The 24,901-nt window shown below is 44.2% G+C and overlaps 1 protein-coding gene across 1 annotated transcript in view; it reads right to left on the bottom strand.

Annotated features, from left to right (window-relative positions):
* Iqck (IQ motif containing K) overlaps positions 1 to 21,265 on the bottom strand; it is a 112,449-nt gene extending 91,184 nt beyond the window's left edge. Inside the window, exons 1-4 of the mRNA XM_048789590.1 lie at positions 21,125 to 21,265; positions 19,824 to 19,980; positions 19,469 to 19,598; positions 18,256 to 18,353 (exon numbers count right to left, since the gene is read on the bottom strand). Of these exons, the coding sequence (XP_048645547.1) occupies positions 18,256 to 18,353; positions 19,469 to 19,598; positions 19,824 to 19,980; positions 21,125 to 21,153 (414 nt within the window). The 5' untranslated portion in view covers positions 21,154 to 21,265. The remainder of the gene's footprint in view (positions 1 to 18,255; positions 18,354 to 19,468; positions 19,599 to 19,823; positions 19,981 to 21,124) is intronic.
* Positions 21,266 to 24,901: the final 3,636 nt, after the last annotated feature.

The following is a 24,901-nucleotide window of genomic DNA, read 5'->3' as shown; positions in this document are numbered from 1 at the left end:
TTCTAAGGGGTTAACATTTGAAATATCTTTTGGATCTGCAACTAGTTTAAGATCTGGTTTTTCTTATTTCTAAATTTTTCTTATTTCTAAAAAGTAACAGGAAAAAAATGCAGTTCTATAAACAACCAAGAGAGCCAATAATTTATTTTAAGATATGTTCATTTTTTAAAAAAAAATCCATCAAATTTCATTTTCACTGTTTTAAAAAAATGCCTTCCATTCTTTAAACACAAATTCTCAAGTCTGGGATGCTTGCAGAGCTCTAGTTGGTGTTGTTTGGGGTGAGGGCTTGGTCACAAGCTGTGATTCTAACTCCTTAACCCTTGTGGAGGGACTTAAATGAGCTGATGTGTGAAGGGACCCGCTCTGGAGTTGGATGACCTGGGTTCCAATTCTTATTCTTTCATTTACTTGCAAGTGACTCTGGGAAAGGTGTTTAGCCTCTCTGCCACGATTTCTTAATCTGTAAAATGGAAACAATACATAATACCTAATGATAATATGTAGTTATTATAAAGATAAGTAAAATTTAAAAGATATATTCATATTATATTCTCAGTTTCTGAACATGCTAATATTTTTAACAGTTATGTTTTCTTTTTTTAATGTTTTTAGTTATCCGTGGACACAATGCTTTTATTTTTATTTGCTTATTTTTATGTGGTACTTAGAATCGAACCAGTGCCCCCACACTAGGCAAGCACTCTATCACTGAGCCACAACCCCAGCCCAACAGTTATGCTTTCATGTTTACCAATAGGTACCATTTTTAAGGAACTGCAAGTTTTGAATCCCTTATCCAAAATATTTGGAACCAAAAAGGCTTTGGGTTTTGGATTTTTTTCAGATTTTGTAATGTTTGTATAAACATAATGAGATATCTTGGGGGTGGGACCCAAGTCATTATGTTTCATATCTTATACATATAGCCTGAAGATAATTTGATATTTTTAACAATTTTATATATGAAAGTTTCATAGTGTGGAATTTTCAACTACAGTGTCATGTTGGTGCTCAAAATGTTTCAGATTTTGGAGCATTTTGGATTTTGGATATTCAGATTAGGGATTCTTGACCTGTAGTATTTTCAGAACCATGAGGAGATCCCACCCTTGGCCATCTATAATACCTGTCCACCATTAATTGATGCAACAACTGGTCAACCAGAAGACCCCATGGGGGAATTACATTCCTTTTATAGATTTACTGTTTTCCAAGCATGATGCTAATGGTGTTTACAGCAGTTAATGTTTTATTGAGTGTTTTCTGTATGGAATGCTTAAAAATTTTACTTAGCTCATCCTTACAAGAACTACATATCATTAGGTCCTACATATGACTCCCATTTTACAGATTAGGAAACTGAGGGACAGAGAAGCTAAACACCTTGCCCCAGATCACTCACTAATAAGTGGAAAAATCAGAATTCAAACCACAGAGTCCAGCTCCACAGAGTCTAGCCCTTCCATGCATTAGCTCATTTAAACCTCCCAACAGTTCTACCTGTGTTTTACAAATGCAGAGAGACATGGAGATCAGGAACATCCCTGAAGTTATCAGGTTAGAGCCAGAAGTCAAACCCACCTTCTGTTGCCAAATTCATACTATTTTAAATGTAGTGTCCAAGGTAAACTACATAAAGGGCCACCATTCTCCACCTCTTTCTGTATTCATACCCTTTGCAATGTAACTTGACTGCTCTTCCCATCAAGAAGTGGAATCTATTTCCTAACCTTGAATCTGGGTTAGGCTTGTGTCTTGCTTTGCCCAATTTGATGTGTCACTCTGACACTATGTCAGGCCTAAGCCTCAGTCTCCCAAGGCCTTGATGGCATCCACTCAAATCCCAGCTGCCATATGAACCACCTAGGGTTAATCTGAGGGCAGCTGAAAGATCAAGCAGAACAGAGACGATTCCTCCCAGCTGAGGCCAACCGAGACCAGCCTGCACACAGCCTACCTGGTAACTGACCACGGACACACCAAGGAACTCAGCCCAAATCAGAAGACCTCCCAGCTGTGTCCAGAATGGAGAACTAAATGAACAGTCGTAATTGTAAGCCACGAATTCTGAAGTTAGTTTGCTAAATAGCAAAAAGGTAACTGATGCTGTGTATAATAACTGAAATGCAATTCATGGCCAAGTGATTATGTTCCCCACATCAGTCAAGACTGCCAGACAGCCATCTGGCACAAAGCCATGCCCTAAAGCAAGAGGACAAAGCTCAGGCTAGAGAAGGAAAGTCCTGCCACAGAGCCCTGCCCTTTATTTTGTAAGCACCATGGGGTCACCCTCAGGGCAGAGCCTGTTGACTTTTTAAAGCCTTGTCCTTTGAGGACGACTTTGATTTTTAGAAACAAAATCAAGTAGCCCAAGTTTGAGGAATGAGAGTGATCAATGCTCTTTTGTTAAAAATAAAAAAGAAAAGAAGCATGACTATAAAGTTATAATAAGATTTTCTTACAGGGCTTACAAACTTGATCTGACAAATTCCAAGAGTCTCAAAAGGAAAAAAAATTTTTTTTAACAAGCGAAAAAATGTAAAAGCCACTTAAAATTTTTAGGAGAAATGTTATGTTTTTATTAGTGCATTATAGTTATGTATAATATTGGGGTTTATTTTGACATAAGCACATGTGCATGGAATATAATTTGCTCTACTTCAGTCCCTGGTACCTCTTTTTCCCTCTCCTCCGCCCTCTGTTCCCCACCCTCTACTCTACTTCATGGACACATAAAAATTTATACAATTAAGTATTTTTAAAGCCATTTAAGATTGTAAGAAAATTTTTAATACATAAAAATCATGATGTTTTGATACATGTGTTCACTGTGTAATATTCACATTGGGGTAAGCATATCTACTTGCTCAAACATTTATCATTTCTTTGTGGTGAAAACACTGCACAATGGGAAAGATTTTTCAACCCCGACAGCCTCATCACCAGGAGACATAGTGGAAATGAATGTTGGCTCTGGACTCTGACTCCTGGATTCAAACCTTAGCTCTTCCTCTTAGCAGTCACATGAACTTGGGGAACCTCTAGGGGCCTCAGTCACTCAATGTAGAAGATAAAACCACCCACTTACAGGGCTATCATGGTGATTAAATGAGGTCACAGTGTGAAACAAAGCCTGGCGTACAGAAGTGCTCAACAAATGGTTTGTCGTTAAAAAGGATCCCCACTGATGGGTAGGGGCAGTCTCCTGATACCAGCTCAGATTACAGTTTGGCAATGATCGAGCATTATAAAACAGTCCCTCACTCTGACCCTTTACTCATGTTTAGGTGCTAAATTCCAAAATGTGAACTGGGATTTGCTGTCTGGACTCATTTAATGTCATGATATTCAGTCAAGTGTAATAAGGTCAGGTCAAGACCCAGCCTCCTCCGCTCCTTGGTATTTAACCAATGAGTCCAAAGACCTGTATGCAAATGTGCACTCAGGGCAGCATTATTCATAATAGCCCCAAAGTGGAAGCAATCCCCAAACAAAATGAAATACAATGAAATATTCTCCAGTAATAAAAATGGAGGTACTGAGCCCGCGCCTATAATCCCAGTGGCTTAGGAGGCTGAGGGCAGAAGGATCTCGAGTTCACAGCCAGCCTCAACAAAAGCAAGGCGCTAAGCAACTCAGTGAGACCCTGTCTCTAAACATAATACAAAATAGGGCTGAGCCTTCAATAGAGAAATGGATAAAGAAACTGTGGTATATATACACAATGGAATATTACTCAGCATTAAAAGGGAATAAAATTATGGCATTTGCAGTAAATGGATGGATTTGGAGAAAACCATGGTAAGCAAAAGTAAGCCAATCCCAAAAAACCAAAGGCCAGATGTTTTCTCTGATAAGTGGGTGCTGATCCATAATGGGGGTGGGGGGCCATGAGATGGGGGAACATTGGATTGGGCAAAGGGGAGAGAGAGGAGGGGAAGGGGACATGAGGGTAGGAAAGATGGTGAAATGAGATGGACATCATCACCCTAGGTTCATATATGAATCCACGAATGGTGTGACTCTACTTCAAGTACAACCAGAGAAGTGAAATATTGTGCTCCATTTGTGTACAATAAATCAAAATGTATTCTGCTGTCATGTGTAACAAATTAGAGCAAATTTAAAAAAAAATAGGGCTGGGGATGTGGCTCAGTGCCCCTGAGTTTAATCCCTGGTACACCCTGCCCCACAAAATGGAGGTACTAAAGCCAACTACAATATGGAACGCCAGTGACATTGCATTAAGTGAAATAACCATATGGAAACGAGTACATATTGTGGATTATGTGAAAGGTCCAGAAAAGGTAAATCTATAGATAGAAAGTAGCTTAGTGGTTGCCTGTGGCTGGGGGGTAGGAATGGGGAGAGACTACCAGAGACGACTCTTTTCATCTTGCAAAGCTGAAACACATCAAGCAATTTTGCTTTTTCCTCTCTCCCAGTCCCTGGCAACCCCACCATCCTAGTTCCTGCCTTGATGAACCTGAGTACTCTAGGGATGTCAGGAAGTGGAACCATCCAGTGTCTTTTCTTCACTTTGTATAATGTCCTCAAGGCTCATCTATGTTACAGCATGTGACAGAATTTCCTTCCCTTTTAAGGCTGAATAATATTCTTGAATGTGTGTTTGGGTTTTTGCTTTTGGATAGTCTCTGAGTTTCCTGTGTAAGTAAGCATCACTTGCCTCCATCATTTGGTTTCGGAAGCCATCTCCTGGAGTTGAGAGCTGAGGTGGTCTTAGAGACAGAGCACTGACCAGCACCTGGCTCAGTGACCCTGTATGCAGAGGTAAGTTATTCATTCTTTTTTGGTCTGCAGCTTCTAGACTTTAAAAAATGCTCACAACACCACCTCATTACACAACTGTTCTTAAAAATCAATGAGATTTTGGGCTGGGGTTGCATACAAGCAGAGCGCTTGCCTCGCACATGTGGGGCCCTGGGTTTGGTCCTCAGCACTACATAAAAATAAGTAAACTAACAAAAAAATAAAGATATTGTGACCATGTATAACTAAAAAAAAATGTTAAAAATCAGTGAGAGGGGCTGGGGGTGTAGCTCAGTGGTTGAGCACTTGCCACACATGCATGAGGCACTGGATTTGATCCTCAGTACCACATAAAAATAAACAAAATAAAGGTATTGTGTCCATGTATAAGTAAAGCAATTTTTTAAAAAATTAATGAGATTTTATAAACAACTGTTGAGTGAGAAACAGAGAACCTGGAGAAAGAAGTACTCATGTACTTGAAGTTTGTTGAGAGCACCTAAGTATTCTCATCAAATTGCACACTATGGTCTGAAAGTGCACCCACCGATTCATGTTGAAATCCCGACCCCCACGGTGATGGTATGAAGAGGTATTGGAAGGTGGTTAGATGATGGGAGCACAGGCTTCATGGATGGGATTACTGCTGTTATAAAAGGGGCCCTAGGGGCTCCCTTGCTCTTCCCCCCCATCTGAGGACACAGAGAAGAGACCATCTATGAACTAGTAAATAGGTCCTCCCCAGACACTGAGTCTGCTGGTGCCTTACTATTGGACTTCCAGCCCCCAGAAATATGAGACATAAGTTCTTGATGTTTATAAACTATCTCTGGTGTTTTGTTATACCAACTAAGACACTATGTGAGGTGATGAACGATTAATTAGCTTGATTGTGTCAATCATTTCACAACGTATACATATCAAATCATCACACTGTACACCTTACACAATTTTTATTTTTCAATCATATCTGAATAAAGCTGGAAAAATGTACTTCATAAATGACTGCAGTTGTGTTCCCAGAGTGTGGTATGGGGGACTTCAGGTTGTCTTAGGGTCCTGAGGCAGGATGGACAGACAGCTAATAGACTGGGAACTTAGCAAAAGTTCCCAGAGGTCACATCAGAGGTCACCAACTGGTGATATCTAGCTCACAATGTGCTGTTGACGCGTTGTGTTTAATTTTTTAAAATCAATTGTCAACAGGTAAACATCGGGAAAGTTCATATTAAGCTCTGTACTGGGAGCTTCTGTTGAAACACTGAACCCACGTTCCCACATGATGGGTTCTGGATGCTTCCCCTTGCAATATGGTGTCAATATGCTGGGTGTGATAGGCTAAATAATGATATTCATATCCTAATCCCCTGAACTTGTGAAGATGTTGCCTTATATGTCAAAAGATCTTTGGCAGATGTGATTGAATTAAGGAACCTGAGATGGAGCGATTAATGGGGATTACCTGGTGGGCCCGTGTAATCCAGGGACCCTCAGAAGTGAAACAGGAGAGTCAGAGGAGGAGATGTGACAGTAGAAGCAGAGGCCCAGTGATGGTTAGTATCGCTGGCTTTGAACATGGGAGAGGGTCAAAAGCCAAGGAGTGCAGCTAGCCCCCAGAAACTAGAAAAGGCAAAGAAACAGATTCTCCTTGAGAGCGTCCAGAGGAAACAGCCCCACAGTCATTTCAGACTTTAGAACCAGAGATGTTCTCTACACTGAAACGGGCAAGACATCCCACACAAGAAATAAACATCATGCATCCTAAATAATTTCAAGTTTTCACTGGAGAGGGGCACAAAACTTGTTCATAATTATTTGAGCCTGGAACCTAATTCAATTTAATATGAACACAAGGTCTTTTTATAGTTTCATTATATATTGATCTTTCCAGGAAAATATCTACCATATACGTCAAGAAAAAATTGTACTTTTTTCCAGAACCGAAGAACTATTTCAGAAACTATTTCTGGAAACCAAAGAACTATTTCAGAAAATCCTATCACCAAGAGCACCACCACTTAACAGTGTATGTGATCCAGTCTGCCTTTTGTGGCTCTGGGGCACAAGGTGATTCTACATACAGGTACAAGCAAGTGACTACTTCATAATATAGTGTCGTTTTATTGGAGCATTTAAAAAGGAAATATACATTATTTATATTATAAATGATGTTCTTTCACTTCTCCTTTATGTTGTAGTCCACTACAAGATAAATGACCACAACCTATCTTTTAAAGTTATATGGATAGACGTGACAGATGATTATGCTAATGGCCTCTAATCAATCGTGTCTCCTAGGTCCATACTCCCTTCCCATGGGACTTTGCCAGTCAAGAAAAGATGGAGTCTGTTTCACCTGCTTCGAGTTTGTCTGACCCATGGAGTGAGGTGGAAATGATGGAGCATTCTAGCACCTAGGCTTGGCATCTCTGCCTTCTCCTTCTTGGAAAGCTGCCCTTGGTCGGCCATGCTGCAGAGGAGTTGAGATGGCCTATGGGATGGAGGAAGAGAGGCCACGTGGAGGAGAACACAAGGGTCCCAACCAGTAGCCAGCACCAAAGCCCCTGAGTCATTCATGAGTGCGTCCAGATGAGACCACAGGAGAGCCGCCCACTGGGCCCACAGAATGAGGAAAAATAGTAAACCATTGTTATATTTTTTTTTTAAGAGAGAGAGAGAATTTTTAAGTATTTATCTATTTATTTATTTTAGTTTTCGGCGGGCACGACATCATTGTTTGTATGTGGTGCTGAGGATCGAACCCGGGCCGCACGCATGCCAGGCGAGCGTGCTACTGCTTGAGCCACATCCCCAGCCCCCCATTGTTATCTTAAGTCACAAAGTCTTCAGATAATTATTCAGCACAGCAATCAGGTTAGTGATAAGTCAGTCCTCTTCCTAAGCACTTCACTTCTGGATTGTAAGGCCTGAGGCCATGCTGTGGCAGGGAGCCTGGGGCTCACAGACTCGAGGGATCTCCCACTGCTCTAGGGATGAAAGCCACACTCTTTCCTGGCCACGTGACACAGCCCACATGGCCCTATATGACTGTACGATAAGGCTGCCGACCCAAGAGCTTCTGCTCTGGCCAGCTTTTAGTCCTTGGAAAAGGCCACTGCATTTGATGGTACTGGGTCATTAAGTAAACTTGAAAGGAATTGCACCAGGGCATTTCGATGCCACAAAGCGGTTTATTTATTTTTTAGGGGAGTGGGGGGATCCTGGAGATTGAATTCAGGGGCACTCAACCACTGAGCCACATCCCCATCCCTTTTTTGTTTATTTTATTTAGGACAGGGTCTCACTGAGTTGCTTAGCACTTCACATTGCTAAGGCTGGCTTTGAACTCACGATCCTCCTGCTTCAGCCTTCTGGGCTGCTGAGATTAAGCCGGTTGCCAGAAAGTTACATAAAAGAGAGAATGGATAGTGAAAAGATGGAGGTGAGGTGATTTTCGCAGTGTGTCAGTGAAAAGGAAGGAGAGAAACAACCTAGCAGGGTCAAATATATGGGCTTGAGAATGTTACCTATTGGTAATTCCTATTTTTCCTGATTATAAAATAATTAAGTTTATTTTAAACATTACCAAAGTACTGGAATATATCATATAGGGAGGGGCTGGGAGTGTAGGTCAGTGGTTGAGCACTTGCTTGCCTGGCACAAGTGAAGCTCTGGATTCCATCCCCAGCACCGGAAAACAGAACAAAACAAACAAAAAACCTGTAGGAAGGTAGATACACTGATACTGTTATGGTCTGGATGTGAGGTGTGCCCCAAAAGCTCATGTGTGAGACAATGCAAGAATGTTCAGAGGTGACATGATTAGATTTTGAGATTTCTGACCTAAGGTAGATTAATCCCCTGATGTGGATTAACTGGGCAGTAACTGTAGGTAGGCAGGGTGTTGCTGGATGTAGGTCACTGGGGACCTGCTTTTGGGTTTACATAAATCTATCAATCAATGTTTCTATCTATCTCAGCAAAAGTTACAAAACTTTCATCTCCCCCACCGCTACTTATGTATGACTTTTCATTGATTGGAGATTAGGTTAGATTATTGCATTCACTTTGGCTTGGTCTACACATGCTGCATAAATCAGCATAAGCCCAAGAACTGTCTGTATAGTATCTTATTGTTGGTCCAGAGATGTATTTCCAGCAGCTATATGTACAAAGCAATTGTTTCTACTCTTTATCTTTCACATAAGTGTATTTAAAATAACAAAATACTGCTAGTACTCACATAATTCACAGAAAAACTAAAAGGCCCATTGACTTTATCAAGCCTGCACAGCTTATTGGGGGCAGACCTGGGTTGGAAGATGAGTCCATTTTTCAGAGGTTGGATTCTCAGCCACTGGACCATGTAAATATATTGCCTCATTCATGTGTGAGCACACAGACACCTCACCAACATGCACATGCACACAAACACCCCATGTCACACACTGCTAAGGTTCAGCTATGGTTGGACTGTCTCTCAAGGGTTGATGTGCTGGGAGCTTGGCCCTCAATACAGTCGCATTGGGAGGTAACGAGAAACCTTTGAGAAGTGGGACTTAGTGGGAAATAATTAGGTCATGAGGGTTCTGCCATGGGAAGGAACTGATTTAGTAGTTCTTGTGGGACCTGGTTAGTTCTTACAAGAGGGTTATTATAAAAAGAGTAAGACTGGATCCTCCCACTCTCAGGCATCCTATCTTGTCATGTGCTCTCTCCCTTTTGCATGAGCTCCCACTAGGATGCCACTTATCATACGATGCAGCTAGGGAGCCCTCACCAGAGCTGGCACCATGCTGTTTGGACTTTCAGCCTCCACAACTGTGAGTTAAAATAAACCTCTTTCTTAACAAGTTATCCAGCCTCAGGTATTTTATTATAGTAACAGAAAATGGACTAATACACACAGAAAGCATGTGTGTAAATGGCCAAGTGCCCTGTGCTATAGTAATTACATGCTGTCTCTTGCTGTCTTTCTAGGCTCTGTTCTCCTTGGTCTTCCTTGGAGTTTCAAGGTACTCACAGGACAACCTAGATAAAGGGCTTCCTAGCTTCTCCCTCCCCTTCTCTATGGCCTCCAGGCCCATCTTTCATATCAGAGTCTGGTCTCTGCTCCTGGCAAGCTCTCAGAACAACCAGGGATGCTGGTCAGTGGTCAGACTCCTAGGCTCCGGAGCCAGTCTGCTTGGTTTGAATCTTGGCTCTGCCTCTTCATAGCTGTGGACCTGAGCTTCTTGCTTCCCCTTGGTGCTGCTCAGCCCAAGCCTATAGGATGGTGATAACAGTATCCAGCCCCAGTGACTTAAGGAGGATTTAATAATTTCCTATGGTTAAAGTGCTTAGAGCAAGATCTGGCATGGAGGACAGTTTTGGGGAAGTGCTGGCAACTGCTATTCTTGAATTCCAACCTCTCGCTCAACCCTCTGGCTCTCCATTGGCTATGAGGCCCCTTCCTCTGTGGGGATTTTCTCAGGCCTGGCTCTAGTACCAGGGTCCTACAGACCCGGGCAGCATCCCATCCTTTACCTCCCTCTAGAGGCAGCAGATCCAAACACTGCAGGTCCAGTTAAGGAATCACCTCTTCATCTAGTGGCCAAGGCAAACTGACCTCCACAGAATACTCTGTAACTTGCTCTCTTCAAAGAAGACCCTGACATATGAAGAATCATATTCATTCAGAAGCATTTATTGAGTTGCTACTCTGTTCCAGGCACTTTAAGGGCTATATTACAGAATAAAGCAGAAAATAAGAAAAGCAAATATAGATAACTAGAAGTCAACATTTTAAGGGCAAAATTCAAATTAGCAATTATTTTTGAATGACCTACTGTAAATGCTATTTCAAGATATTTGAATGGCCCCCCAAAACAATGAATTATGCCGCTGTTTACGAGCTATTTGGATGCAAGTCTGGTGGCTGGTGACAGATAAGAATGTTCCAGTTGTGTAATTTTGGTTGGAGGCCAGTTATCATGCAGTTTAAGCATCTATTCCCAATGACAGGATGTGAGGAACAGCTGAATGGAGAAAATGCAAATCTGTCGTGCGGATCTGAATAACAGGAGTTCCACTTGGGCCTGACAAATGTTGAGGTGGCAATAATGTAATTTTCAGGTCTTAAAAAAACACAAAAACACAAAAGACTACATGACCAAGGGAGAAAAACGAAGGGAATCAGATTTAATCAAGAATGCCTAAGTCAGGAAATGGAAAAAAGTTAACAGTAATTCATCCACCTTGCGTATTTGTGGCACTCAGAAAACAGCTTTCTGGCACAGACGGAACTTAGCTTCACTGGAGAGGCTGGGAGCATTTTCCAATACTGCCTCTCCCTCCTGATAACAGGAGCAGCTCTGCCGTGCCTTTAATAGAGGAGAGACTGAGACTCAGGTTACCTAAGGCCACCCTGTAAGGAAGTGGAAGAGCAGGGTTTTGAACCCCAGTGTGCCCACCTGCCTTGAGAGTTTATCAGTTTTTGCAAGTTAACAGTTTCAAGAACCCACATTTCCTATCTTCCTTGTTCACTCATTAGACACTTTAAACCTTAAAGCTCATTCAAGCACCACGCAGCATTTGATGTTGGACTGTTTTCATTTAGTCTCGGCAGCAGCTCATCTGTGGGGTGTCAGAGATGAAATATGAGTTGGCATGAGGATGCCTCATTAATCTCTAATACAAATAGAAATTTCTTGGATTCTTTAAAAGCACTTTATCACTGCCGGGGGGCTGGAAACTGTTTCTAGTCCCCTCATTATAAAATTATTTATGGGCAAACATTAGACATGCAGCCTTCAATGTAAAATCTTAATTACTGCCTTTCTAGTTGATTTTGTGCCCCTGAAGGGGTATAAATTAGAATAATGGCTGAATAAATCGGAATAAAGGCTGCACAGTGGAATAGCTGCCCCAGGGTCTAGAGATGAATTCCCAGCCTCAGGGACACTCGTGCCATTTGTCCTCATATGTTCTTGTTTCTGAGGAGAAAAAAAAGAACTCATAAATGGGAGAGGAAAAAAAAAACCTAGTTCCTCATTGTTTTTCACCTGTCAAAGACTGTACTACTAATCTAGTTCTGTGGAGGACAGGGCCTGTCTTGTCCCCTGTGACCCCAAGGCCTTGGCCCCCTGGTCAGCACACAGTAGGGCTTCGTGAATATTTGTTGTTGAATGGTACTAAACCCCAGTGAGTTCACTGCTTGTAGTTATTCTTCACATGTTTACAATCAAAGTTTATGTTGTATTGTTTTAATCCTTTGTTTAATAAAAGGCACAGCACACTGAATACACTTTGGTCAACAAGAAGATAAGAAAAAGCAATAAGGTCACTGGAATGTGACTCATGAGAAGTCTGGTCTCCCTCATTTAGAAGCCAGGGAGACAAAGCCATCTAACGATGGCAGGGCCCTGCTGAGGGGCCTGCTCTCTAACCCCTCTGTCCTCACTCCCGCTCCAGCCGCCTGTACTGGACAGCAGCACATGTCCAGGGGGAAGGCTGGGTAGGAATGGTGTGCAGGAATTAAGTAAGTGGCCAAGTGAGCAAGTGAACAATAGCTGAGAAGAAGAAGCAGTCTGGATTTTAGTATATTTGCTGCCGAAGCGAGCACAGAAACCAACTGGGTTTTAGAACCAAAACCAAGTAGCAATCATTCTCCAGAATGCAGCTATGAACAGTGGGGAAAAAAATCAGTATTTATGGAAGCTATTTAGAGGACAGCCACCAACTCCCCTGTATTGGGAGGGATGAAAGTCCAGGCTCCGGGGTCATCTGGAGATGCCCTCCACAGCTCCCTGGCTGGGTGACCTTGGGTCATAATCAACCTCTGAGTTTCAGCTTTACTCCATAAAGGAATTGGTGGAAGAGGTTATTCTAAGGAAGAAATGAGGCGATATTTGGACCAATGCTGACAGATAAGGCGGCTTATCTGACTTTTGATATTATCTCTTTCAGTTATCGCAGCGGTTGTCAAGCAAGGTGAGGAGAGCTATTACCTGGATAGTCAGTATTGGGATTGCTGCCATTTATTTCACCAGCTTTTTCTGGTCATACTGCTTCAGCTGAGTGTCCTCTTATGTTAATGAAAATAGGGGAACTGACCATTGTGGTGTTTCCTGGTTCACAAGGGACAACCAGGTCTGTAGTAGCAAGTCAGTAGAAAGAGAAGGGACCAAGGTTTCCCTAGACTTGAATTCATCAGACCTGTGCGTCAAAACTCAACTTTTGTAGGGTGCAGTGGTGCAACTCAGGAGGCTGAAATAGGAGGATCGTAAGTTCAAGGCCAGTCTCAGCAATTTAGTGAGCCCTAAGCAACCTAGGGAGACCCTGTCTCAAAATTTTAAAAAAGCAGGGAGGTGGTAAGGTCTTGGCTCAGGGGCAAACCACCCCTGGGTTCAATCCCTCCTCTCAACAACAACAACTCAACTTTTCTGACATGGGGTATAGTTCAGTGGCAGAGCACTTGCCTGGCATGTGCGCAAGACTCTGGGTTCAATTCCCAGTTCCACAAAAGCAAACAAACAGCCGGGTGGCGGTGGCACACACCTGTAATCCCAGCAGCTCAGGAGGTTGAGGAAGGAGGATCTCGAGTTCAAAGCCAGCCTCAGCACTTAGTAACTCAGTGAGACCCTGCCACTAAATAAAACAAACAAAAATACTAAACTTTTCTGAGAAGTCTTTACAGTCCTGTCTCAGCTGGGCTGAGGTGAAGCTCCTGCACCTGCTCCCACCCACAAAAGCTGTGGATGATGGTTGAACTGCATTTGGGGGCGGGGCAGTGGGGATTGAACTCAGGGGCACTGGACCACTGAGCCACATCCCCAGCCCTATTTTTGCATTTTATTTAGAGACAGGGCCTCACTGAGTTAGTCGCTTAGTGCCTGCTAAATTTCTGAGGCTGGCTTTGAACTTGCTATGCTCCTGCTTCAGCCTCCTGACCCGCAGGATTACAGGTGTGCACTACCACGCCCAGCAGTCGACTGCTGGGTTTCTGTTTTCCTGACTAAAAGGCTCAGGGGTCACTCCAGGTAAACTGGGCTAACTGGGCTGCACAAAATAACCACACAAGAGACACAAATACCTTTTTCTTTGGGGTCGCTGTGACGGCTCTTCTGACCTTAAGGGTCCGCAGGAAGAGAGAGCACGCGCTGACCCCTTTTATTGAGGAGAAGCTATTCAAATGAGGCAGGGGGTCAGGTTTCAGGGGGCTGAGTCTATCTTCATGATGTCCACTGTCAGCAGGCTGACTGACACCTGGGTAGGCCAACCCAAGGGCACAGTAAGAGAAGGGGACACACACAAGGCACTTCCATGGAAGATTCTATCCTAAACAGGGCAAGGGGTTATATTACAAAGGAACAGGTGAGCGTAGCTCCACCCATGGGGCTGTAGCAAGACACACCCAGGCACGAGACACCAACCCTCGAACCCAAGAAGGGTGGGGAAAGCTCTGCCACATTTCTTCGACTGAGCGCCTCAGCACCCAGCCGGGGAGTGTGACTCAGTCACGTACAAGGTTGGTCTCCCACAGTCGACCTGCACCTTACTGGAGGAGAGCAAGTGGGGTGCTGGGCGTTAGTTAGCTTTGCATAGAGGGCGTGCAAGCCGAGGGCGTGCAAGTACAGACTTATTCCGGATTCAGAAGGGGTCTACAGCAGCTGTTTGGGGAGGGGGTGTCCAGAGAGGGCAGAAATGCTTCTAGAAAGGATTAATGAAGTATTGCTTGACAGGTGCAAACAAAATCCTCTTGCTAGCATCCTCAGGAAGTTATCAAGAAAATACACCTTCCTCATAAAATCACTTTAGGACTGGATGCTTTTTTCTGGAAGATGGGAACCAGGGCTGAATCAGGCCTCCAATTGACCAGGGAACAAGACCCAGGCCACTCAGGTAACAGGTGTAACCCATCCGACCTGGGGGACACCAGCAGCACATAAAAACTAATAATAAGTAACAAGTTAACATTTGTCAAGTTCTTATTTTTCTAGGTCCGTCCTATGCACGTTGAAGGGGCTGTCTTATCTCTTTTGCAGTGAACCCATAAGCAAGTTCTGAGATGATCCTCATTTTGCATATACAGAAATGGCAGTGGCTCAGAGGGATGAAATACTTTCCTTAGGCTGTGCAGCCAGCTTGGATGGAGGTGGATTTCAAACTTAGGTCATGTGGGTGGGTGGGGGTGCTGGGGTTGTGGCTCAGTGGTAGAGCACTTGCCTAGCATGTGCAAGGCACAGGGTTTGATCCTCAGCCATGCCTATAATCGCAGCAACTCCAGAGGCAGAGACAGGAAGATCACTAGCCCGAGACCAGTCTCAGCAATTTACGAAGATTCTGTCTCAAAATTTAAAAAAAAAAAAAAAAATTTTTTTTTTTTTTTTTTGTACTGGGGATTGAACCCAGGGCACTTTACTACTGAGCTACATCCCCAGCCCTTTTTTACTTTGTAAAATTTTGAAACATGGTCTAAGTTGCTTAAGGGCCTCCCTAAGTTGCTGAGGCTGGCCTTGAACCTGCCATCCTACTGCCTTGGTTTCCCGAGTCACTGGGATTATAGGCATGTGTCACTGTGCCCAGCTCAAAATTTTAAAAAACTTAAAAAGGTCTTGGGATAAAGCTCAGTAGTAGAACACCCCTGGGTTCAAACCCCATTACTCTAAACAAACAAAACAAACAACCCCCTCAACACACGCACCCACATACAAAAACCATACACACATAAAAACAACAATAACAAAAAAAAAAAAAGGAAAAAATATTAGTGACTTTGACTCCGGAGTCTTGCTCTCAATCACTATGCTGGAAACCAAGGCCCACTTGACTCATTAATTGCAAAATTGATGCAAGCAGGGTCCTGCCCCAGCCCCCCCCCCCCATGAAGTAGGCAGATGTCTGCTTCCTCCCTCAGTCCTCCAGGGATGAGTCCAACAGAACAGCCTTCCAGAAAGAAGAGACCAGGGTTTGGGTCAAGACAGGGTGACAATGCCACTGTCCTGTCGTCTGACCATACGCTCACTTATTCAATGTTTATCAAGCGCCAACTCTACGTTCACCACCTACCAGGCATTGGGTGGAATGATCCAAGCACTGAGGAGAGCATAAAAATAAATCCGAGACAGAATTTATCCTCAGATCACTTAAAATATTGAGGAAGACAGGCATGGATAACATTAAGTATATGTATATTAAGAATGTCTTCATTTACCATAAAATGAGGAACAGATGAAAGTGCTCTGAAGTCTGAGTGCTGGGGTCAATTCCTTCTGTTTGGGCCTAACAGGGTGTCGGGGTGCACTTGAAAGGCAAGTAGAGCTTAACTATGCCGAGAAGAGGAGCCCAAGGATTTTTTTCTAAAAAAAGAAGGAACATATGCAGAGAGGCCATGAGGTGGGGGCTGACCCAGAGAGCCCAGAGCGGTTCTGCCTGTCTGGAGGGGGTGCTGGGTGTTGAGTGCCATGGCCCAGTCAGAATGATGCCTGGCATTTGCCGAGGGAATGTTTGTAAGGTGACACCAGGGAACCATTGAGATGATGATTTGAGTTAAGCTGTATATAATTGCTGTGATGCTGGATTGATTGAATTGTATATTTGACCTTTACTGTCGGGCAATAGGGCGGCTCTTGCTGCCTGGGGCGCCCGCTACTTTGGAGTTCTCTCGGGGGTTCGGAGAGATTGGACGGAGCCCGGTGGAGGGAGTGTGTTCCCGTGTGGTGTGTGCAGTGCCGGTGAGAGTTGGGGAATAAAGAGTTGCTGTTTGAATCTACAAGGCTTTGTGGCGGCTCGGTTATTTGTGCCCAGCCACACTGCGGCAGCTGGGGAAGGAGACCAGGAGATGAAGGAAGGGAGGGGGACAGAAGAGAGGGCCTCGGAAGCCAGGCTGGGGGTTCTGGGCCCACTGTTCAACAGCAGGGTGCGCCCACACTCCTCCTTCATAAATGTGTGCCAGAGTTGGGTGCTGAGTGTCTCCCAGAGCCAGGTGTTAAGGGCCTGGTCCCCACAGTGTGCTCCTGGGAGGTGGTAGGGGCTAGCGGGTGATTGCAGGTGATGGGCGGTGTGCCCTTGAGGGGACCATGGGATTCCAGCCTTTCCCTCTCTCTCCTTCCTCCCTGGCTGGCGATACGAGTGGTTCTGTCCCACCATATGCTCCCACAGTGATGTGTTATCCTGCCACAGACCCAAAGCAGTAGGGCCAATGTACCATGGGCTGGGACCTCCAAACTCTGGCCCAGAATAAACCTCTTCTTTTTATAAGTTGATTATCACAGGTATTTCATTACAGTGACAGCTGACCAGCACAGTAGGCTACTCAAATTCTGACCAGTGCCTCATAATCCATTTCTGCCTCAAGTAAATCGCAACTGTTATGGGGAGGCCTGTGAGGAGGAATGTCACACGGAGGGGATCAAGTGGCAGGCAATGGGGCACTTCGGAGGCCAGAGGGGCAGTATACATTAAGACTTTGCTAAAGGAGAATCAAACACACAAAAACTGTCTCTCAGGGCAGGACACAGTTCTCAGAGAGGGAACCCAGGCTACAGGGCAACTACTCAGGTGAAGCCGTGAACTCCGACTGGTTTTACAGACCACAGGATGTGTCACATCAGTTGTGCATTCACTGGAATCAGGCCAACATTTTTAGTGTCATTTTGAATCATTTCATTTGGATTTGAATCCTAGTTTGCCATTAGCCCTCGATCATATTTCAAACCTCTGTGCCCCTCTTTCCGCATCTGCAGAGTGCACACAGGGATGGCAGAGGGAACCCCACAGGGCTGTGTTGACAGCTGAGTGAAATAACAAGGGGTGAAGCACCGAGCGGGGTCCTGGTGCAGAGCAGGAACCTGGGCAACAGCAAATGTTGCTGTTCCTCTACAGTCTCTGTGTGTTGTTACACAAAACTGCAGACCCTGAACTATGCAGGAAACATGCAAGCCCAAAGTACCCAGTGACCTGCAGAGCAGAGGCCACGCCTGAGGGTATCTAGGCAGGGATTCGCCCAGATCAGATGATCCACCCATATAGGCTGCTGCAGGGTGATAAAGACCCACATCTATTGGGCCCCCAGTGCATTCCAGGCCTCTCCTGGTAGTGACAACAGGTGGCCCCAAGTAGAGGAATAGGGAGAAGTGGGAGGGGGCAGATCAACCCAGAGCCAAAAGGGAGGTAAGAAGAGCTTTAATCAGTGCATACAATAAACAGGAAGTCCCAGGAAACCTGGTAAGTGCTACACTGCAGGGGACCAGAGCAGGCAGGGGCGGCAGGCAGGGTGGAGAAGCGCTCAGGAGCCACAGGGGCCAGACAGCCGCTGGCGTGTGCTATGTGCACAACTAGCTGTCGTGGCTGGCCTTGGGTAAGTGACCCAAACACAGGCTTTCCCACCCCAAGGGATCATCTGGAGAATAACAACTGGATGGCACAGAGATCATGGGCTGCCATTTGATTAAAATGAATTATTGAGGATTTAAAATTAGAGCCACCCACCAAACAACTGACCTCCAAACACTTTTCCTTCTTTGCCTGGTGAAGGAGGCTAGTCATCCCAGGAAGCAGGATTGGAAAGATGTAGGTTTCCAGATATTTTCTGGGGGAACCTAGAGTGAACAACAACAAAATTTCCACTGCAAATCCCAAACTGCCCACACCCACCTGGGAGAAATTTTTAGACCATAAAAAGGTACTGTCCATCACTAACTCGCCCTTCAGTGTGACATCTGCTCCAGACCATGGAATCTGACTGCATTACTAGAGAAGCTTAAAATGTCCCTGTGAGCCTCCGTAGTCTGCCAAGGATGTAGGTGGGTCCCACACCAGGGCAGGCCCCCAGCTTGTTATGGCTGCAGGCAGTAACACAGCCAGGAGCCCAGTGTGGCCAGAGGAGCAGAGGGACATAAGCAAGAGGAGTGCAGTAGGAACTGTGGCCACAGGAGAACTGGGGGTGGGAGCAAACTGGAAAGGGCCCCAGGGCCATGGGAATGGAGGTGGTGGTCGGCACACAGTCCGCAGGGAGGCCCGAGGAGCAGCTGCAGTCTGCACTCAAGGAAGGCACCACGACATTTTCTTCTACTTCTTGCATTTGTTTGCTCCTCTTTTTGTTCTTTGTAGGTAAGGTAGAATCGGAGTGTGGTTTATTATTATCTCTACTGCATTTTAACCTTAAAGTTAAATCAGCAGAAAGATGATAATACTTCCTCTTTTTTTGGTAATGGAGATTGAATCCAGGAGCCCTTTACTGCTGAGCTGCATCCCCAGTCCTTTCATTTTTTAAATTTTCTTTTTTTGAGACAGGGTCTTGCTAAGGCTGGCCTTCAACTTGTGATCCTCCAGCCTCCAGCCTCCTGAATTGCTAGGATTATAGGCATGCACCACCACACTCAGTGAGGATACTCCTCTTAAAAATAAGAATTAAGGGGCTGAGGATGTGGCTCAAGCGGTAGCGCGCTCGTCTGGCATGCGTGCGGCCCGGGTTCGATCCTCAGCACCACATACAAACAAAGATGTTGTGTCCACCGAAAAGCTAAAAAATAAATATTAAAAAAATTCTCTCTCCACTCTCTTTTTTTAAAAAAAAAATAAGAATTAAAACAACAACAGTCTTTTATTTATGCAGTCTCCCTGAGGTCTAGGGACCACTCCTATCCCCACTCTATGGTTTTGTAATGTTCTAAACCCCAAACTATAAAAGAAGGAAACCCACTTCCTTACTCACATGTTTTTGGATCAACAGTTTCTGAGATCTTTAGAGGACAGGGTATATGTGAGACCCTGGTGAAAGGCGGGGGTAGGAAATAGTGCTCTATGTTGAAGCCGTGGGAAACCGGTTCCTCCAGGGGCGAAACCTGGGGACGGAGGGGAGGGAAGTCAATGCATGTCAACAGTGGAAGCTGAATCCTTTCTTTTTTTTCAGTTGTTGATAGGCCTTTCTCTTATTTATTTATATGAAGTGCTCCTGGCCCAATGACTGCCTGCTCACCCTGAATAGTCTTCACGTGGACAACACTCCTCACAAGCATCTGGTCAGTTTTTCTATTCAAAGAAGAGACCCATCCAGAAAACAAACCTACATGTTTAATTTTCCATGCCGACTGGACTGACACAGCTGGTGAAGCATTATTTCTGGGCGTGTCTGTGAGGGTGTTTCTGGAGATCAGTGGCCGAGTGGAGGACTGAGCGGGGAGGTAATCCCCAGTGTGGATGGTCAGGATCCAATTGGCTGGGGGCCTAGCTGGAAGAGAGCGGTGGAGGGAAGGTGAATTTTCTCTCAGCCAGGATGTCCTTTTCCTTGGATGTAGGCATCTGGGACTTGCACCAGTGCCCGCCATGCCATTCTTAGGCCTTTGACCTTGGACTTGACCAAACCACACTGCTGATTTCTCTGGTTTTCCAACTTGCCCATGGCTTTTTCTCAGCCTCCATAATCATGTGTGAGTCAATTCCTCTAAAAAAGACCCTTCCTTCATCTATCTATGTATCGTCTCCTATTGGTTGTCTGTCTGTCTGTCTATCTATTTATATTCTCTTATTGGTTGTGTCTCTCTGGAGAACCCTAAAATACCAGCAATACAGAAAAATCAACTCACTTATTTAAAGTGGTGATTTTAAATAAATATTCAACTATCTCTATACAGATCAAGAAAAGCAACAGGATAAAAGGCAAAAGGTTAAGATCTAAAAGAGCACAATTGAACCTGGAATAAAGACAAATAATCCAGGAACAAGAGGTTATATGATGCAGAATCTGCACAAACACTTGAGAAAGAATTGCATCCATAGAGCAAAAACATGATGCTATGAAAAAGGAACACTCACAAAATGTGATTTTTAGACACAAAAACTCTGTCAGAGGTGGCTATAATTGAAGCTATGAGTCTACAGACAGGTTTTGATTCCATCCCTGTGACCCTGTACAAGTCCCTTCATCTCTGCAAATGTTTTTAAAATTTTCAAATTCATTGTGCATATTTAATTCCAAGGTATGTTTCTAAGGGCCTCCCTCCTGGCTCCCTGTCCTTTTACTCTGCATCTGCCCTACCCTGGAATGCAGAGGAACTTGTCCCCAACACAGACAGGCTGTTGGATCCACAGTGAAGGCCTTTCTCCTCCAGGATCTCATCTGAGCCCCACAGATGCCCTGTTAGTTGAGGATTATCTGTCCCATTTAATAAGTGCAGAAGCAAAGTCTGAAAGAGGTTATGTGATGCTTAGGTCACACCATTAGTAACTGGCCTCAAGTTTCTGATTCTAGCTTCAGTCCACCATCTCCTTCTCACCTCCTAACTCATGACACCGTCTGACCTTCCCCAGCCCTCAGTACTAGTCTCATTTAAGAGCCTTCTATTTAGCATGAGGCCGGGGTCATACTCACAGTAATTTCAGGCTCTTGTTTGACTTCATATCCTTTTGGAAAGGGAGGCAGCTCAGCTTGGTACTCTAAAGGGAAGGGGAATAAAAATCCTCAAATGCCATGCTTCATTGCAGTTTGTGATATCATTTCTTTTTCTATGAATGAAATATTCTTAAATTTTATTTCAGTTGGCGGTTTACAGAAATAAAAACCAACTGGCCATTGCAAGGTAATATTTAGTGTGGATAAGCCAACTTATTTAAAATGGACGGTTGACCTCTCACATGCAAGCCAAAGCTTTATGTAAGAGTCTGAGACTCTTTGCCTGAGAATACTAGTTCAGATTTTGCTCAAACATTAGGAGGAACAGAGGAAGGAAGAGACTGGGGAGGAGGGTAAGGGAAGATGCCAATAGCACACATGGAACAGAGTAATGCAAAGAACATTCCACCCAAGTCGTGCAGGGCAGCAGTAACTACTGCTGAGAGAGGGACAGAAAATGCTCATGGGCTAACCAACCCTAACCCTAAAGAAAAGTCGAATAAAACATTTCTGGGAAGGTTCATGTTTTAAAGGCGACTTTGCCAGTGATGACAAAAGATGTTTTGGCCAAGATGGTACTGAAGGAATGCAGCTCCGTTGTGCCTACGTTTTGCTCCTTACCTCGTTACTCACAGGTACTACAGCATGTCTCATTTTTGAAAAAGACACTATTTTAAATATCAGGCTGGGGACACGTACATCCAACTATCGATTACAAGCAATTTGATTCTCAATATCAGCTATCACTGTGCAACTAATTACAGTAGTCTCCCTTCACAAGAGCTTGGATCTACAATGCCTCCCACAGGCCCAGATTGCTCTATTGGTAGGTGACAGGCTCTTTAAGAGGTGGCACCTAGTGGGAAGTCTCCAGATCATTGGGGTCAAGCCCTGGAGAGTGGGGTCCTGGCCCCTTCCTTTTCCTCTTCAAGCCACCAAGTGGGTGGTTTTGCTCTACCGTCTTGTGCTGCCTGCTATAGGCCCAATCACTGAAACCTCCAAAACTGTGAGCCAAAATGAACCCTTTCTAGGTTATCTCAGGTATCTGTTATGGTGATAGGAAACTCATACACTCCTTGTGCCCACAGAGTATGTTCCAAGATGTTCCTAAGATGCCCCAAATTGCAGGTAGTATTAAATACCACACCCAGCTAAATTTAGGGATTTAAAGCAACACAAATTATCTGAGTCAAAAGTCCAGGAATAAGGGCCGGGTGTGGTGGCGCATGCCTGCAATCCCAGCGGCTTGGGAGGCTGAGGCAGGAGGATTGCAAGTTCAAAGCCAGCCTTAGCCAAAGCAAGGCGCTAAGCAACTCAGTGAGTCTCTGTTTCTAGATAAAATACAAAATAGGGCTGGGGATGTGGCTCGGTGGTCGAGTGCCTCAGAGTTCAATCCCTGGTACCAAAAAAAAAAAAAAAAAATCCAGGGAGAGAGAGGTGTCTCATGCTGTAATCAAGGCATCAATCACAGCTCTGACTTAGTATCTGGGAGTTGGGGGTCCTTTTCCAAGCTCACTAGCTGTTCATTTTCTTGTGGTTGAAGGGCTGGAGTCCCTGTTGTCTCCTTGGTTGTCAGCTAAGAACTGCTCAGCTCCTAGAGTCTGCCCTCAGGTGCTTGCCTCGGGCAACAGTAGGGCTGTTGGTACTTCAGTGCCAGCAGGAGTCTCTTGTACTTGATCTGACTTCAAGGGCTCACCGGATTAGGCCACGCCCACCATCATGTGAAGTGGATGATTAAGGACTTTAAATACATCTAAAGCATCTTTTCACAACAACACAGGTGTTTGGCTTAACATCTGAAAGGTATGTGCACTAGGAGTTAGGAATCTTGGGGGCCATGTTAGAATTTTGCCTACTGTATCAGCCACAGCTCTATCACTTTTTCCCCCTGCTTGGGCAAGCATGTAAATTCACCCTTCTTCCCCCATCGCCCCATCCTGAGAATCACTGAGATAAAGGGAAAACTATTTAGGTTTAAAATGTATACATTTACGCCACTGTTTTAATACAACATCAGTACATAATCGTTGAAAGAAAATTTCGAATAACACAGAAATATTTTTTAGAGGCAGTCACATCTAATCCTGTCCCTGAGTACTTAGGCTTGGCATACAGCCAACCGAATCTTTTCAATGTATTACTAATATAAGATACACAAATATGTTTGCTTTAAATCTCCCAGACTAGGTCAAACTGCTAAAGTACAGAATCTCATAACTCTTGTCCACATTTTTCTTTATCAGTTTTTCCCCTTATTTGAATTTTATAAAAATTTATGCTGTCCTTTTTAATAGACTGTAGGTTTGGCAAGGGAAGTACCTGGTTTATTTGTTATTATATCCCCAAATTATTCTTGTTGAATAAACAAATCAATGATGAATAAATAAACCAAACAGTACAGCGAATTGTTTTTGGTACCAGGGATTGAAGCCAGGAGTGCTTAACCACTGAACTACATCCCCAGCCCTTTTTATGTTACTTAGGGCCTCAGCCCCGCAAGCTGCCGGGATCACAGGTGTGCACCACCATGCCCGGATGCAGCAAGTTCTTTTGATTCATCCATTAATCCCTACCTACTGCCTACCACATGCCAGGAACCCTTCTAGGTGTTGAATACTGGGTCCTTCAATGCTGCCACAATTCTACTGTGCCACACCTATTAACAAGTGTGCTCTTAGTAGGCATCTGGGTTGTTTACAATTTTTCATTATTACAATGTTGCAATGAGCATCTTTACCACTGATCTTGATCTCAATGAAATCATTTTTGTGGGATTAACTCAGTTGTGAAATTGTTATGTCAAAGGGAAAAAAATTGGGCAATTTGCCAAACTTTCCTACAAAAAGTTTATAATAGTGAGACTGCCTATTTCTCCAAGTATAATCAATCGTACACATTTGAAAAAATATTTTTATTTGCATTTCATTATTATTTGCCATTCTTATTTTTCCAACAAAAATCTCAGTTAAAATTTGATGAAAAAACACAAAATTTCACATGACCATAGAAGAGATACAGTTGAAATAATTATTTAAAAGTATAGGAAAACATATTAGCCTCAGGAGAACCCGATATGTATGTTACTTTAAGCCTTGGGAATATTTACAAGAATCTGAAATATTTGAGAAATCATTGGTTTCACCTTGAGATTTCAACTTGAATACACAGGTGATCAAAGACTTGTGTTGTTACATTGACAGGCCTAAGACAAAGGGTTTGTAAAGAGCATTGAACTATTTAAAACAATTTGATTGATCATAGAGAACACCTTCTGGGGAGAAATGAAGGAGAAGATTGTCTGCTCTGGGTTGGTAAGAGGGTGGAAACTGAAGTGGTGTGAACAAGAGAGCTGTGTTCTTTCTAGACTGGTTGCTGCTAAAGAGGATATGGGGTCAAGGTTGGGGTTTTTCCTGAGATGAACCAGAGGGTGTTTGGAGGCAAAAGCAAGTAGCGAATTGTAGGAGCAGGATCCTGGAATAGCAAAGCCCAGATGGTGGGCTGAGTGGGGAACAGCAGGGTGTAAGGATGCAAGCATGTGTATAAAAACTGGGCTGCTGTCCGCCCCCACTCTGATTGCCTCCTTAGTGAATGCCTCCCCGCTAAGCGGTACTGTTGAACCCCTGAGGAGTGAGCGCCAACCCCGGACCAGTGGGTGTGGGCAGTGAGAGGAGGCACTGATGGGAGCTGATGATGAGCAGTGTTGAGAGTGGCGGGGGCCATTTTCCTCTGGCTTGCTCAGCTACTGGGCAGGAACAA

Source organism: Marmota marmota, unplaced genomic scaffold, assembly GCF_001458135.2.
Source record: "Marmota marmota marmota unplaced genomic scaffold, marMar, whole genome shotgun sequence".
Lineage (NCBI taxonomy): Eukaryota > Metazoa > Chordata > Mammalia > Rodentia > Sciuridae > Marmota > Marmota marmota.
This window is presented reverse-complemented; position numbering and strand designations above follow the sequence as displayed.